We start from the raw sequence: 15,020 nt of genomic DNA, 5'->3' as shown, positions 1-15,020 counted from the left end.
CTTATATTCTTCGAGGTTTGACATGTTTTTGATAAAACTTTCTTCATTTTACTTTTTTAGCCACTTGAAAAATGATACACACAGAATGTGAAGTTTCTTGAGGAATAATGGCTGATTAAATATAAGGAATTACTCTCATTTTTATTACCTAAAGGTAATAAAATGTTTTGGTGGACGAACACTCCAGAGGCCCATCTGCATCACTTTTAAATGGTATTAACCAATATCAAGGAATGTAATTGTATATATACTTTCAAAAACTCTTCTGTAGATAAAAAATTAATTGGATTGGAAGAAATAAGATGAAAGAAAAAAAACATGGCTTTTATCTAACAAATGCTACACTTCAACTCTTCTTACACAGTTTTTCTTCTTTTATAGAATTTTTAATAATGACAAGATGCTAAAATGTTTACATATTTTATAGGAAAAATAATATGTCAATGAAAACGTGTATTTGTGTCTAATGACTGAACAGTCGGGACATTTGTTGATGAAATATGTAGGTCAGATGAAGGTCGTTGAGTTGCTCCACACTGCTGGGCATGTTCTCAAAAGTAAATTAACTTTATTTGAATCTTAAGAAGAGCAAAGTTTGATTTGTACATGATTCACATGTAAATCTCTTCACATGACAGATATATTCACAGTTTTTAATGCAGTGTATTGTTGGCATTAATTAAGCTAAATATTGAATTCAAGTGGTGATTAGCTACAGCTTTAATTTATGTTTATTTGGACTGCAAACCAGCTCGATTTGTGTTTACGTTACTTCAGCTGTACACTCAGTACTGGGTCTATTTCTTTGGCTGGATTGTGACATTAATGCCCCCCACCACCACCACCACCACCACCACAAGAGGTAGGTCAGGAGCCAGAACCTAACCAACATAACCTAAGGGAACTGTCAATAGGGGCAAATGTCAGCTGATAGAATTGGGAACTCAGTCTTAGACCTTTGAAAATGGCATAACTTTTAACATTTTATTACAAGTCCTTGTTAGCGCTGCAGATGACACATGTTTATATAATGCATGTTCCTAACTGAAGACAAACTCAAAGCTAAAACACAGAATGAACTGAAATGAACGACATGCAGAACCTTCAGCCTGCAGCTGTCTGTAAACTCTGTTTCATCTTCTGCAGGTTTGAGTCAAAGTTCTTTAGTTGTTGTCTCTTCATGTTTGGCCGTGCAAGCAGCAGCCTCACAGCAGCCTTACTTTGTGTTAATCACTAATTATCAAATCTATGCTAACACGCTAAATTATGATTGTGACCTTTACTCTTCTCTAACTCTGTTAACCTTATTTTGTTCACCAATTCTTCTTTGTCCCGAGTTTAGTCATGGTTTTATGTCCTTTATTGCTTTTCATTAAAATGGTGCATATTCCTGAATACGTTCTTAAAGTTACTTCTTAACAGCTCAAATACACAATGTTTTTTGTCTGAGGGTAAAATGCCCCACATCTACCTGCTGCTGCACAGAAAACATAAGTATTCTTTTAATAAAACAGTAGAATGAGTTTCCACATAAATAATTATTATACATTTACCATTTCATATCATGATTTAAGTGAAACAGAAACAGAAATCCAAATGCAATAAATCTAAATTTACACTGTATTCTGTTTATTTAAGCTGTCACACATCACATTTGTAGATTCATGAATTAAACATTTAAGGTTTCATATTGTCAGATAATATAAAGATATATTTAAAACAGTATACAGTAACAAACTAAACACTTTTAACTATTAACAATTCATTTCTGTCTCTTCCCTGAGTATCTTGACGGACGTGGTTTTCTTCCCCTGTGGTGGTTTGTGAGGAGCGTCCCAAACTCCTAAAGCCCAGCCTCCTCATCGTCTGGGCCGGCAGCTGAATACGGTGGTGTCTGGGTTCGGGTTGAGGGGCGATGGGCAGGAGGGTGAGGTTGCTGAGTTTGCCAGTGGTCTTCCAGAGATGAGCTGGTGGTCTTCCAGGAACAGGAACATCAGAAACACCCGGAGGAGTCCTGCCCTATGAGACAGAAACACAAGGGAGGAAACGTCTGAACACAACCTTTAAACCTTTGCTTTCTTGAAGATGTTTTGTTAAATTATTTTTTGAAAAATATTACAAACAATGTAATACAACTCTAGACTGCTCCTATAATAAATATAATGTACATATTTAAAGTTACCCTTATGTTGCTGCTGCTACTTTTGTTGACTCAGAGAGGGGATAACTTACCGAGCCCACTAACAGAAAGGCTGCCACCGCTCTCCAGCTGGTCCCGTGCTCATCCATCCTTCTCATCCGGTACGGAATCCTCTGCTGTCTATGTCCAGTCTGTTTTCTCCTCGTCGTCACTTCTGCTGGAGGAACAACAAAAACACGAAGGTACAGCAGAAAGAGTCGGACCAATTATATTTAGATGATCAAATCTGTGATCAGGGTCGCAGGAGAATTTCATCAAAGTAGTTGTAATGATGACTTTAGTTCGCTCCTACAGATACAGCCATCAGATTAAGAAACACTGAACACAACCAGTAAGAACAATAGATAATGTTTTTTAAATGTACTTTTCTTTAAAAGGAGAAATCAACATTCTGCTGTAGACTTTCTAAATGTGACTAATTCTGACCTCACCTCTGTCTGCTACAGAAAACCACACCAAACTGTGAATCCTGATAGAGCAACAGAGTGAGTGAATACAGTGTTTGAATGATCAGTGAGCGGGGCTCAGACTGACAGGAGACTTTGTAATGTTGTCATTAAGTATCTACTGACCTTTGTCTGCTACAGACCTCCACACCTTACAGAGACACAGACAGTAAACACAGTTAGTCAGAGTAATCTCTCTGAATCAAGAGCTGACAGTAAAGTTTGCAGAACATTTTAATGCTAAATTCATTGTTACTTACCTCTAGTGCAGCATCTACAGCATCATTCAAAGCATCAACAACATCATAGTAACTTTCTGCATCAGTGTGTACACACACACACACACACACACACACACACACACACACACACACACACACACTCTGTCTCAGTCAGGGTCACTGTCTTCAGTCCACCTTGGACCATGCCAGTACCTCCAACCTGTGCTGGAGCTGAGGCCTTTCTCAGAGTCCCTCCTCTGCCTCTTTGTACTTACCTCCTCCTCCCTGCTCTCCTCCCTGCTCCTCTTTCATGAAGGGCTGAGGCCGGAGGTCCAGGGAGCATACTCTTCTGGTCCCTGAAAGACAGAGAAAAGACCAAGAGGACCAGCATAGACAGGAGCAGAGAGGACAGGAGGACCAGTGAGGAGAGAAGGAGCAGAGAGGACAGGAGGACCAGCAAGGAGAGGAGCAGAGAGGACAGGAGGACCAGCAAGGAGAGGAGCAGAGAGGACAGGAGGACCAGTGAGGAGAGAAGGAGCAGAGAGGACAGGAGGACCAGCAAGGAGAGGAGCAGAGAGGACAGGAGGACCAGCAAGGAGAGGAGCAGAGAGGACAGGAGGACCAGTGAGGAGAGGAGGAGCAGCGAGGACAGGAGGACCAGCGAGGAGAGGAGGAGCAGAGAGGACAGGAGGACCAGTGAGGAGAGGAGGAGCAGCGAGGACAGGAGGACCAGTGAGGAGAGGAGCAGAGAGGACAAGAGGACCAGTGAGGAGAGGAGGGGCAGAGAGGACAGGAGGACCAGTGAGGAGAGGAGCAGAGAGGACAGGAGGACCAGTGAGGAGAGGAGCAGAGAGGACAGGAGGACCAGCAAGGAGAGGAGGAGCAGAGAGGACAGGAGGACCAGTGAGGAGAGGAGGAGCAGCGAGGACAGGAGGACCAGCAAGGAGAGGAGCAGAGAGGACAGGACGACCAGCAAGGAGAGGAGCAGAGAGGACAGGAGGACCAGTGAGGAGAGGAGGAGCAGAGAGGACAGGAGGACCAGTGAGGAGAGGAGGAGCAGCGAGGACAGGAGGACCAGTGAGGAGAGGAGCAGAGAGGACAGGAGGACCAGTGAGGAGAGGAGGAGCAGAGAGGACAGGAGGACCAGTGAGGAGAGGAGGGGCAGAGAGGACAGGAGGAGCAGCAAGGAGAGGAGCAGAGAGGACAGGAGGACCAGTGAGGAGAGGAGGAGCAGAGAGGACAGGAGGAGCAGCAAGGAGAGGAGGAGCAGAGAGGACAGGAGGACCAGCAAGGAGAGGAGTAAAAGTGAAGAGTAAAAGTAAAAGTCAGAAAATACAATGAAACTTACTCCAGCTGTGGAATACTATCACTTATCCACTAACCCACAGAGAGCCTTCAACACTATCACATATTCTGCACTTTTCATTCAGAGCAGAAGAAGAAGTTTTCTGCATTCACTGGACCAAATGTTCATGTGTTGATCTTAAAGAAACTTTTTCGCAATGATGGAAATTCTGAATTTATAATTTACAAGTATACTCACAGAAATGTGTGAAGAGTTTGAGCAACAAATGACAAATCAAACTTGATGGAAATTATGACACAAACTTCTTACAGCAACAAGAACATTAAGAATCAGCTGCCAGCTCAGTGCAGGTATAATGTTGACTGAGCAGCTTGACTGCAGTGACAAACATCAGTGTATCAAAAGTGTTTCACCTTTCTCAGAAGAAAGTTTTTATAAAGAATTGAAAGTAACAGAGTTTGAAAAAAGATCAAACATTAAAATGAGAGTTCTGATCACAGAAGACATTACTTCTACTGCTGCAAATATTATTAATAATAAAAATTATAGGGTCCAAACACTAGATGGTGTTTTAAACAGAGTGCACGTGAACGAGTCTTTAGAGACTTGAGGCACTTCTGATGCGTAAAACGTAACCAGGTGAATTACCTGGAGCTGGAGAACAATGTGATCAATCTGTCTATGTGTAAATTAAGCGACCTTACTATGTGCACTGGACAAATACGTTTCTTTTCTCACCAAACAATTATAAGAGCTTCAGTGTTTATGTGAGAAAATGTGTTTAATAAACATTATCCTACACGCGTCATTACGCACGCCCAAAAAATGTATAGATTTATTATCATAAATTAAACAATCACTGGCCTCTCTAGAATAACCACAGTAACCTGTGTGCAGATCAAACTAGTGTATAACTCATTATTGTCTCTAGTTTCCGGGCATGCACACCACGCGCCGTGTCGCAGATGGGCGCGTCCTTGACGCAAGGTCCAAAATAAAACTCTTTTCTTTGCATGTCATGAAAATACCGACATGTCAGTGATGGGCTTAGTGTGAGGATTAAAGACAGCAGATCATTTAAAGAAAAGGATAGTCAGACATCGTTCACTTTTTCTGCTTCATTCAAGTTTTTCCACAACATTTATCGATCGGTTTATTTTTGGGAATATCTGAAAATAAGTTAAATAAATGTAATCAACTTTAAAAGTGAAAGGACTATATGTTTCGGTTTCAGCTCCGGGTACAATAAGTGAAGCTTCAACAGTTCAAAACGAACCCAGCCCACTTCCACATAGAAGAACGTGCCCGCGTGCACAAGGAACAGACATGGTGAGCAACTTGTGAAGTTCGGACCAGTTGCCATTTTTCCCCTTTTATTATATTTTTCTGCGCAAATGTTGTAAACATTTTTATATTTTTATTTTATAATATTTTAGATTTTCTGACCACCAAAAAAATCATTTTAAACTGAGAAATTGTTGTTAAAGGTCTACTTTCAATAAATATTTTCCCCAGACGGGCCGAATAGATGGGATAATGTCCTCCTTTAATTTTAAAATGTTTCTCTGATTTCTGTTCGGATAAAGCTTGTCAGGGGTTTTCAGCAGGATGAAGTCATGAATCTATCATAAGTTAAATGATTAATGAGGCTACAATTAAAGCTGTCTTACCTGCATGGTACTCCAACTGGGTGACTTCCTGCAGCAGCTGGTCCCAGTCCATGAACGGTCCACTGAAGGCCATGTCCAGGTTCGTCAGGTTTCCACAGCAGAAGATGATCCGAAGAGTTTGTTTTATCAATGAAATTCGGTTTTTAGTCTCTTTCCAAAGTTTACTTTTCACTGCCAAGGTTTGCAGCAACTCCTGTCAAAGTTCAAGTGCAAAAGGTGGATCCAGAATGGCCCGCGGTCCTTAAATGGCCTCGGTTGGGGAATCATTCTGTTACCAGGGGCGTTTTTAGGACTTAAAAACATCTGGGGCTAACCTCACACCTTGAAGGTGGGTCCGGGGGCAGCCGGGGTTGTTGATTTTGTGGCCAAAATTAATTTGTTCATCTCATCAGATATAACAAATCTCTCTCACTCAAACACACACACACACACACACACACACACACACACTCACAGACTGTTAGTTACACCCTGGACACCTTTAAGACAACATCCTCTGCCTCATGAAAAATATGTACATTTTTGACGTTGCTTCCCTTTAAATGATATGATGTTCTTCATTTGATATGACATTTATTTACTGTTAAAGCTCGACAAGATGTATTGCATGACATAATCCCGAGGCTGTATTACTATTGTATTCATAGTATTCAATTGCAGACATAGGTGGCAAACACAGGTGACAGAAATCAAATAGCAGGTGATTATCGATAAATGACAACTAATTGCATAGCACAAAGTGCTGTGGCCTTGTGAAGATTGTAGGGTAAACACGTAATGAGAATACCACAAACAAGAGCCAAAACAGACAGAAACAACATTAGTTTGCGAAAGCCGTTCAGCGTTCAGATATCCCGACTCCCTCGAATGCATCAGAAATGATCGATCCGACCTCCGTTCAACAAACAAGCTTTTTAAAAGTGGTTTCTTTTCCTCTTGAGGACGGACCTGACAAAGCTTACTTTTACTTTTTACAAATCTGCATCATGATGTTGAAAGTCCGGGTAAGGTAAGACACGTTAATTACAAGACTTTAAAAAACATCTTGGCTATAATACAAAAAACACTGCAGACTCGCAGCACAGTGAGGGGGAGAGCTGCTGTGCAGGCGCTCAGAGGGAGAGAGGGAGGGAGGAAGCGGGTGATCACGGACTGAAGTGATGAAACGTTGTTTGACCATAAAGCCTGATGATTCTCTAACAACCATTGACATGACAACGCCGTCATGCGTGTGCAGAGCTCTATTGCGCCCCCAAACTACAGCTAAAGTTCCGTTCCACTACAGTACATTAAAATCAAGTCCGGACCAATAACCTTCGGGGCTAGGATCAAAACATCCGGGGCTGAAGCCACTGTCTGTTACCATGACAATTCTAGTGTACGGACTTTTCTATGCGGAGTTTTATCCTTCCTTGCAGCGCTATGTGTTTACATGCGCGCAGTTGCCCCGTCTGTTACCCAACTGTCCAGCAGTAAACAGAGTTAAACTGAAGCTCTGTGTCTGCCTCAAATTCTCAAAATGTAGTTGTCACAAACACAACAATAATCACTGTGTCAGTGTTCTGTATGAAGTCCTGTTACACCAAACTGTCATCTTAAGCTTAAACTGACAGGCAGATATATTCTCACTGAACTCTGACGGTTACTTTTAGCTAAAGGCAGTGACTGACTCAGGCCATCTGAGGGACATGAGCAAAAATAAAAAGGACACCAGGGGGAGCCATGGCGTGGTGGCCAGTGGACCTCGGTTAAAATAAAACAGTATTCTGGAGGCACTGTCAAACTTCTTTCAGAACTGTTGTTGATAATGAGCTTGTGGAAGTCTGATGACATTGTTTGGTAATACTGTGTGCAAGGTAAGAAGGATATGAATAATGGTTCAACACACAAATTTGTAGTTGTGAGCAGATTTTAGGGGTTTTTGTGAATGAATGTCAACATGGTGTTCTGTGGTAACCCCATGCATTTTGTTTGGAGATTTATGATTAAATAGTTTGCATGTATTGAACCCTTGTATGTACTGTGTTGTAATTTTGATTCGTCCACAGTGATGAGTGGGATGAAACACAGCTGTGAGCAGGCACAAGACGGGGCCGGAGCACAGTGACAGTTTGATAACTAGACTTTGATTAATTTTTTTATTAACACTTTTTATCTCTTTTTATTTAAGTGCCTTAAACTTAAACAGAGATGGCACTCATACTGCACATGCTCAGTTACAATGTCTACACACCAGTGATGCATAGATTAATTGCTGCTGTATTTAATGAAATAAAAATGTGTTTGGAGGCATGAAGGTATTTTTTTTTTACATGGGCTGTATTTTTGCCATACTAAACTCACCCTTCACCTTCAGCCTTCAAACCTTACTCAGTTTACATCCTTGGTTTTGACCTGGTTAGCATGACTCAGTGTTTATAGCCAGCACATGATGTTCTGTAATGAAACATGGAAGAGGACGGTATCCTTAATTAAATAAATGCAAAATTGTTCTATTATTCCTGTCTCACACTGAAATAAAGAGATTAAACAGCATCTGTTAACTTACTCTAGGAAGGCCTCGATTCTATGAGTAAAAAGACGTTTGATAAATCTATAAATCGATAAATGATACAGTGATATTATTGTATAAATAAATCATACTATAACATAATTGTGAAACACTGCATCTTTATGTAACTTTATGGCCTCAGTAACAGTATTTGTGGATCTCAAGCTGCTGATCAGACTGTAAACAATGACCAGGGCACAGAAGAGGAAGTCTTGGCTCGTTTATCCACAGATTTCTGGGCCAAGATGTCCTCTTCTGTTTTAGTTAGTGGGTTTTAGATGTGTTGGTGGCAAGTTATTTTCTTTACCTTTGACGACCTGCTTCAAGTTTTATGCTCCACCAACATGCAGCTGAACGTAGTTTCACACTGACTGTACAGACATCAGAGCAGTATCAGTCTTTCCCTTTAATTATCAGCAAGAAAGTGTACTTCCCAAAATATGAAACCATTCTTTAGAATACACGGCAAGGGCTGTAAGAAGACCAGCAGGAGTATGAAATCAGGTGTCAAAGAAAGCATATACAGTATACTGAGTCCATAAAGTGTTCAATGTTATTGGTTTGCCATATTTTCTGAGTCACTTCTGTTTGATCGCTCTGTCTGAACAATCCTTAAAGATCGTATTGCATCTCGAAAATGTTGTGAACCAAAGCAGTACAACAGCGGATCCAGGCAGCTGTTCACTCCTATTAAAATCCAGGATACATAATACGCCGTCTCGACCTGCAGGAGAACATGGCATTGGCCTGGGAAGTACTTTTTTAGCACCACTGCTGTAGTTCTTATCACGTTCAGAGGCAGGAAGCACAGCCCGAATATCAGCAGACACACGCCGATCATCCTCTGAGATTTCTCCTTCACTCTCAGGCCTTGAGCTGTGCTGATGTTCAGGCCAGTTAAGCTGTTTGCCAGTCGGCCGTAGCAAACAGCCGACACAAGGAAAGGGAGCAGAAACCCAAAGATGAACAGGATGAAGTTGATGACAAAGTAGGAGTCTGTCAGGTTCTTCTGGTGGATGGAGAGGCATTGACTGTTCCTGCCATCTTTACTCGGAGGAAGCATGAAAGCGTAGATGAGAGACTGGATGAGAAGCACAGACCACACTCCTGCACACAGCTTCCCAACAAACTCTTTCTGTTTCATGTAGGAACTTCGGTTGTGGCGCACCACAACTGCGTACCGATGGATGCTGATGAGAGTGAGGAACATGGTGCTGCCGTAGAAATGAGAACTAAGCAGGGCAATCTTGACTTGACACAAGAAGCGACCAAAAGGCCAGCTGTTGCCCATTGCAAAGTACACCACCATCATCGGGGAGACCGGGGTGGCGATGGCGTCGCTGATCGCCAGGTGGAACTGTAGTATGGTGCCAGAGGTCCAGCAGGGCGTCCGACAGCAGAAGACCCAGAGGCTGAAGGTGTTGAGGAGGAAGCCCAGGAGGAAGACCACGCACATGAGGACAGGGATGGACATGTGCTGGTTCTCCCGGAGGCAAGATCCAGAGTCATTGCTGCTGTTCCCAAGCTGAGAGGAAACCATCAGAGACTCCATCTTCTTGTTTCCTACACCTGAGGGGAAAAACAGAGTTGTGTTTATCGCTATCATACATTAAAATAACAAAAGACACAGCTAAAAGTACTTTCTAACAATTGCTTCCCAAATTGTTCTATGAATGGAATGGTAAATGGACTGCACTTATATGCTCTTCTGGTCTTCAGACCACTCAGAGCTTATACAATTGGACCGTACCAAGTTAATTGGTTTAACCTGAAACAGTTTAGGAGGTTCTTGATTTGACTTTGGTAGTTTAGCAACCTTTAAAGGTGCACCACAGTTCTATTGAGCTCCCTTTATCCCTTTATAGATTAAACATGAGTCCTACACTTGGTCCACACTGCACACCTGAGCAGCGTGTGTGTTGCAGAGACTCTTGCTTTTCATTTTGGCGTCCATGCAACAGGTCAGAGCAGCAGCACAGCCTGCGTGTGCACCACAGACATCAGACATCAGTTGCCTTTAGCCGCTGCTAAGCTCTTTATGCACTTCATGATTTTTTTCACATTTATTTTACTGTGTCACAAGCTGGTCCCAGGCAGGAGTGACCACGCTTAAACCATTATACACTCTTTACAAACACAAAAACACTCTTTACAAACACAAAAACTTTTGATAAAAAAAACAAGGAGCCATTTAAAAGTATAATTTAAAAGTATAATTTGTTGACCTTTGAAAGTTTTCTTTATTTTGCAGACATGTGTCTGATGTACAAATTAATTCATGATCATGCTCCATCACTTAAACAATGGGAGTCATTCTGCAGGAACAATGCACGGGATCAGACAGAAGAGACTATTCATCTAAGTTTATGAAAACTGCTTTGGCACAGACAGCATTTTCAGAGATGCAATTCTATTCCCTCCCATATCAGATTCTGCACAAGCTTCACTATGTTTAAAACAAAACCTTAACCCTTGTGCCCTCCTCAAATTTACTACTCTCTGGACACCTTCGTGGCAAAAATATACACGCACAAAAAGCTGCTATAAAATCATCATACAGCAATATTTTTTTTTCTTTCTTTTTCTTTTTTTTTCATGAATCACTTAAACAACTTCAGAGCTGTTCGAAACTACCAAACATTCAATAATTTTCAGGATTTTAACCCTTTAACCCTTGTGTGGTGTTCATGTTTTGGTTACTCAGCCAATGTTTGCAGGTCTGGTGGACCCACCACATTATTGGGTTTTTAAATCAATACAGCCATAACAATTTTTATAAAATACTTATCAGAGGTTTACTTTATCCCAATTGCAAGCAATGAAGACAGCATATCTGGTTAATATTGAGCATTTACCTCTGTTAGATCATATTTATAAATAATAATGCAATCCGTTTTTTGTAATAAACGTAAAAACAAAATGGAAAAATCAATTTCAAGAAGAAAAACATGTTTATTTTGAACAAATCCCACTGAAACAATGCTCAGAAATTGAACACCTTTATGTCTGAAAAACACCAGCCTCACTGTACAGACAGACAGATCTGAATTATCTATCTAAAACAGTAAGTGAACTGTACTTACACAGCTTTTTGTAGTCTTCCACCCACTCGGAGCGCTTTTACACTACATATAACATTCACTCATTCACACACTGATGGCAAAGGCCTCAGGGCCGATCTCCAATCAGATCTATGCACATCATACCCCATGGCTCTGCCACCCGCAGCAATTTGGGGTTCAGTGTCTTGCCCATGGACAGTTTGACATGTGGGATCGAACCTCAACCTTCTGATTGAGAGATGAACGCCTCTACCACTGAGCCACAGCCGATCAATCAATCGATCGATCGACAGGTAGATACTGGATAGAGCCAAGGTAAATTTAGGATACAGTATCCACAACACTCTAACCAACAGATCAGCCCATTGAACACAAAGTCTATTTATGCAGGCCTATACAACACATGGTTGGCAGAGTTTTACTAAGTGTGTGTGTGTTGCATATGTATTTTGACAGAATTTGACAGAAATGTGATCTTCAAATTACCTTCCCCAGCTTCTCTCTCTTTGAAAATAATTTCTAAGCCCTCTGAGCAGAGAGTCTTTTCGCCATCTTGATCGACTGTGATGCAGAGGCACCCAGGCAACGCTATTTATTTGTTGTGTTCCGCCCCCAATTTGCAGGTGGGATAGAATGTGCGGGAATGCTGGAGCAGACGGGCTTTAGTGCATGAAATGTAACAATGTTACAACCTTGTATGTGAATAGTAGGAGTGGAAAACACACACACACACACACACACACACACACTACCCTCGGGTCCAGTGGACCCGGACACCACATGTGTAATATAAATGTGTAGGGGGGGTGTACAGTGTGAAGACATTAAAAATGTGTTAATTTATATGTTCTTCACAGAAAATGAGCCAAAGCCAAGCAGTCTGAGGTTGAAATAATAATAAATCATATCATTTTTCTTTTGGTAAACATTGAAAACGGGTCCCACAGACCCGAACACCACACAAGGGTTAAATGCGAGTTTAAGTATTTGAATGATTAATTATTTATTAAAAAAACACAAAAAGTGAATTATTTTCCATATAATAAATAGAAGGGAGATGGGGCTTTGGTGGTGATTAGAGTCTTGGATATGTCAAAGATTAGCAACAAAACTGATTTGATTGCATTAGTATTTTTTATGTAGTATCAGATACTCCCTCTGTGTGTGTTGTTCTCAGCTCTTTGTTTACACGGACACAGTAACATTCGGGACGACAGCTAACTCACTGTTTATTTAAATGTTAAATGTGTGCTAACTTTAGCAGATTAGGCCGGGTGAGGTAACAGGTTGTAGGTTGTGGCCAAACAGAGCGTTCGTTTTGGTTTCATGCTGGTGCTCAAGTGCGACATCTACTGGACATAAAAGTCGCATATTAAGCCTTTAAACAGGGCTCAAGGCAAGCCAGTCATGTAATCACTGATTTACACCTTTGTATGGAACCGTGCTCCCACTTGGAGAGACGGTAATGTTTTGTAATGTAGGTCGTTTTAATGTGGTACATGTTTGTTGATGATAATGTTGTTTTTAATTGTTTGTACTGTAATGTATGCTTTTTAGACCGCCCTGCCCAGGTTCCACAGATGTAAATTAGCATTTCAATAGTGGCTTTTAGCGGCCAAGCATGCAAACACATACAAGGAATTAGACTCTGGTTTACATTTCTCTCTCTGTACAGAGGTGCTGCTACATTTAAGTCAATCCAATATCTGCACCATAACTTCCCCCTGGTGAGAGTGTACAGCTTCTCTGCTACTAGAACTGAACATTACTTCCTGTTCTCAGTATTGCAAAGGAACTGAGATGCCGTTTTTGTTCTTGATATGTCTATAAATACACACACATTACATCTTCAACATCACTTTCTCAAAGTGAGATTTCCTGATATTGTACATCTTCTGTTAGACAAACCAGATTTAAACATCTGTTAAACCAATCAAACTTTTACTTTGAAAATGCATAAGTATCATATAGATCACCAGGTTTTAAAGTCTGCAATGATTTCTTTAACAAATCTACCTACAGATTTTTATGAACTTAAACTGTCTGAGGTGAGGTGTTCCTCCACAATCCTCACTTACCTACTTTAATGTGATCACGTTTAAAATGTATCTCATCTTAATCATTTTATTAAGAGCTTGTAAATCATCTGTAAAGTAAATTGCTCTTACCTGTGTGAAAGCGTCAATAGAAATAAAGTCAAATGGATTGTTTATTGTCACTGGTTGTTAAGGCATAAAAAAGTCAGCGTAAAAGATGAAAAGGTGATAAACGCTCTCAGTGTAGCGTGCAGTCTAACACGTTTGTGCAAATGGCTCAAAGGTGTTCAGTTGAATTGAGATCTACTGTGAAGGCCAAAGTGTTTGATTCACATAATTAACATACTCCTAAAACCATTCATGAAGCCTCTGTGGCCCCTATTGAAGCATCTGTTTTTGGATTTGTCAGAACCAGCTACTGACACCAGACTCTTCAGCTGTAATCATGTTGCATTAGTTTCTAAGAAGCTAGATGTGTAGAACACAGTTACTTAGAAACCCCCCACAACCCTGTTCATGTTCCTCAAAAATCAAAGTAACATTTTGGACCATGAGTTACTTTAGTATCATATTACGGCTGTGTGTTTCCCTGTTCTGTTTGTCCCTTTTCCCCTTCTGTAGTCTAAGCTCTGCAGGTGAATGTGCTTGATAATGAGCCTTGGGATAGACACCAGCATGGACATCAGAGCAGAGGCTTCTGGAGTTTTGTGTTTTGTTGATTGATTTTGTTGGTCTTCAGTTAATGATTTGATTGTATAGTGTCCATTAATAAATCCCATGTATTTGAATGTGATAGCTGTTAGCCCCATAGGACCACCTTAGGGTGGGGCATGACAATCAACATCAGGTGAAATGTCTGATTGGGTAAAAATGTTGACCTAACTTGACATCGGCTGAGTGCATACCCAAGATAACACATTTGAAACTTGACACATTGACCCTTCTTATAAAGCAACTTGATGGCGTCACAGCAGACAACTGTGTTCAAGGTAAAACAGAGGAACAACATTCATGTATTATTTTAGCCTAAACCACGATCTTTTCCTTTAACTCACCAAACTGTGACGAGTGAGTTACAAAGTGTCAGTTTGGTTCAGTTTCTGCACCAAAGCTACTTTAGGTCAAAATGATCTTTTTGCTGTCAGAGATCATTCAGTCGATCTAAATGGGGACCGGCATAGCAAATTATCCAAGGCTATAAATGATGTCATGTGTGGCATCGGTTTACTTACTTCATACCTGTCCCTATACAAATAAACATTACATTAAATTAATTATCAGTGTATTTTAGTGTTATTTAGTTACACATATTTTCCAGTATAGCAGTACAGGAGGAGAAAAAAATGTATCACCATAAATTGATAATCAATTATATCTATAATTATCCGTGCAATTCTGTCTGTGCAATTACTTCTCATGTGCAATTGTTATTTATTCTGCAATACTATAGGTCACTTTACTTATCATTAACCATATCAAGACCATACACACCGTACGTATTTTTGACAAAAACTTAACCATCCATAAC

General features: G+C 40.8%; 1 protein-coding gene across 1 annotated transcript; it reads right to left on the bottom strand.

The window, feature by feature from the left end:
- Positions 1-8,947: 8,947 nt before the first annotated feature.
- LOC138609679 (P2Y purinoceptor 4) lies at positions 8,948-9,946 on the bottom strand. The gene has a single exon (XM_069682322.1). It carries the CDS (start codon positions 9,944-9,946, stop codon positions 8,948-8,950), a length of 999 nt encoding a protein of 332 aa, XP_069538423.1.
- Positions 9,947-15,020: the final 5,074 nt, after the last annotated feature.

Source organism: Semicossyphus pulcher, unplaced genomic scaffold (assembly GCF_022749685.1).
Source record: "Semicossyphus pulcher isolate SPU_LCO1_2020_fin unplaced genomic scaffold, fSemPul1.0.p SCAF_6, whole genome shotgun sequence".
Classification (NCBI taxonomy): Eukaryota; Metazoa; Chordata; class Actinopteri; order Labriformes; family Labridae; genus Semicossyphus; species Semicossyphus pulcher.
This window is presented reverse-complemented; position numbering and strand designations above follow the sequence as displayed.

What these genes read in the sequence shown, in the direction of transcription:
- LOC138609679 (XM_069682322.1), bottom strand. Translation starts at nt 9,946, where the DNA reads ATGGAGTCTCTGATGGTTTCCTCTCAGCTTGGGAACAGCAGCAATGAC.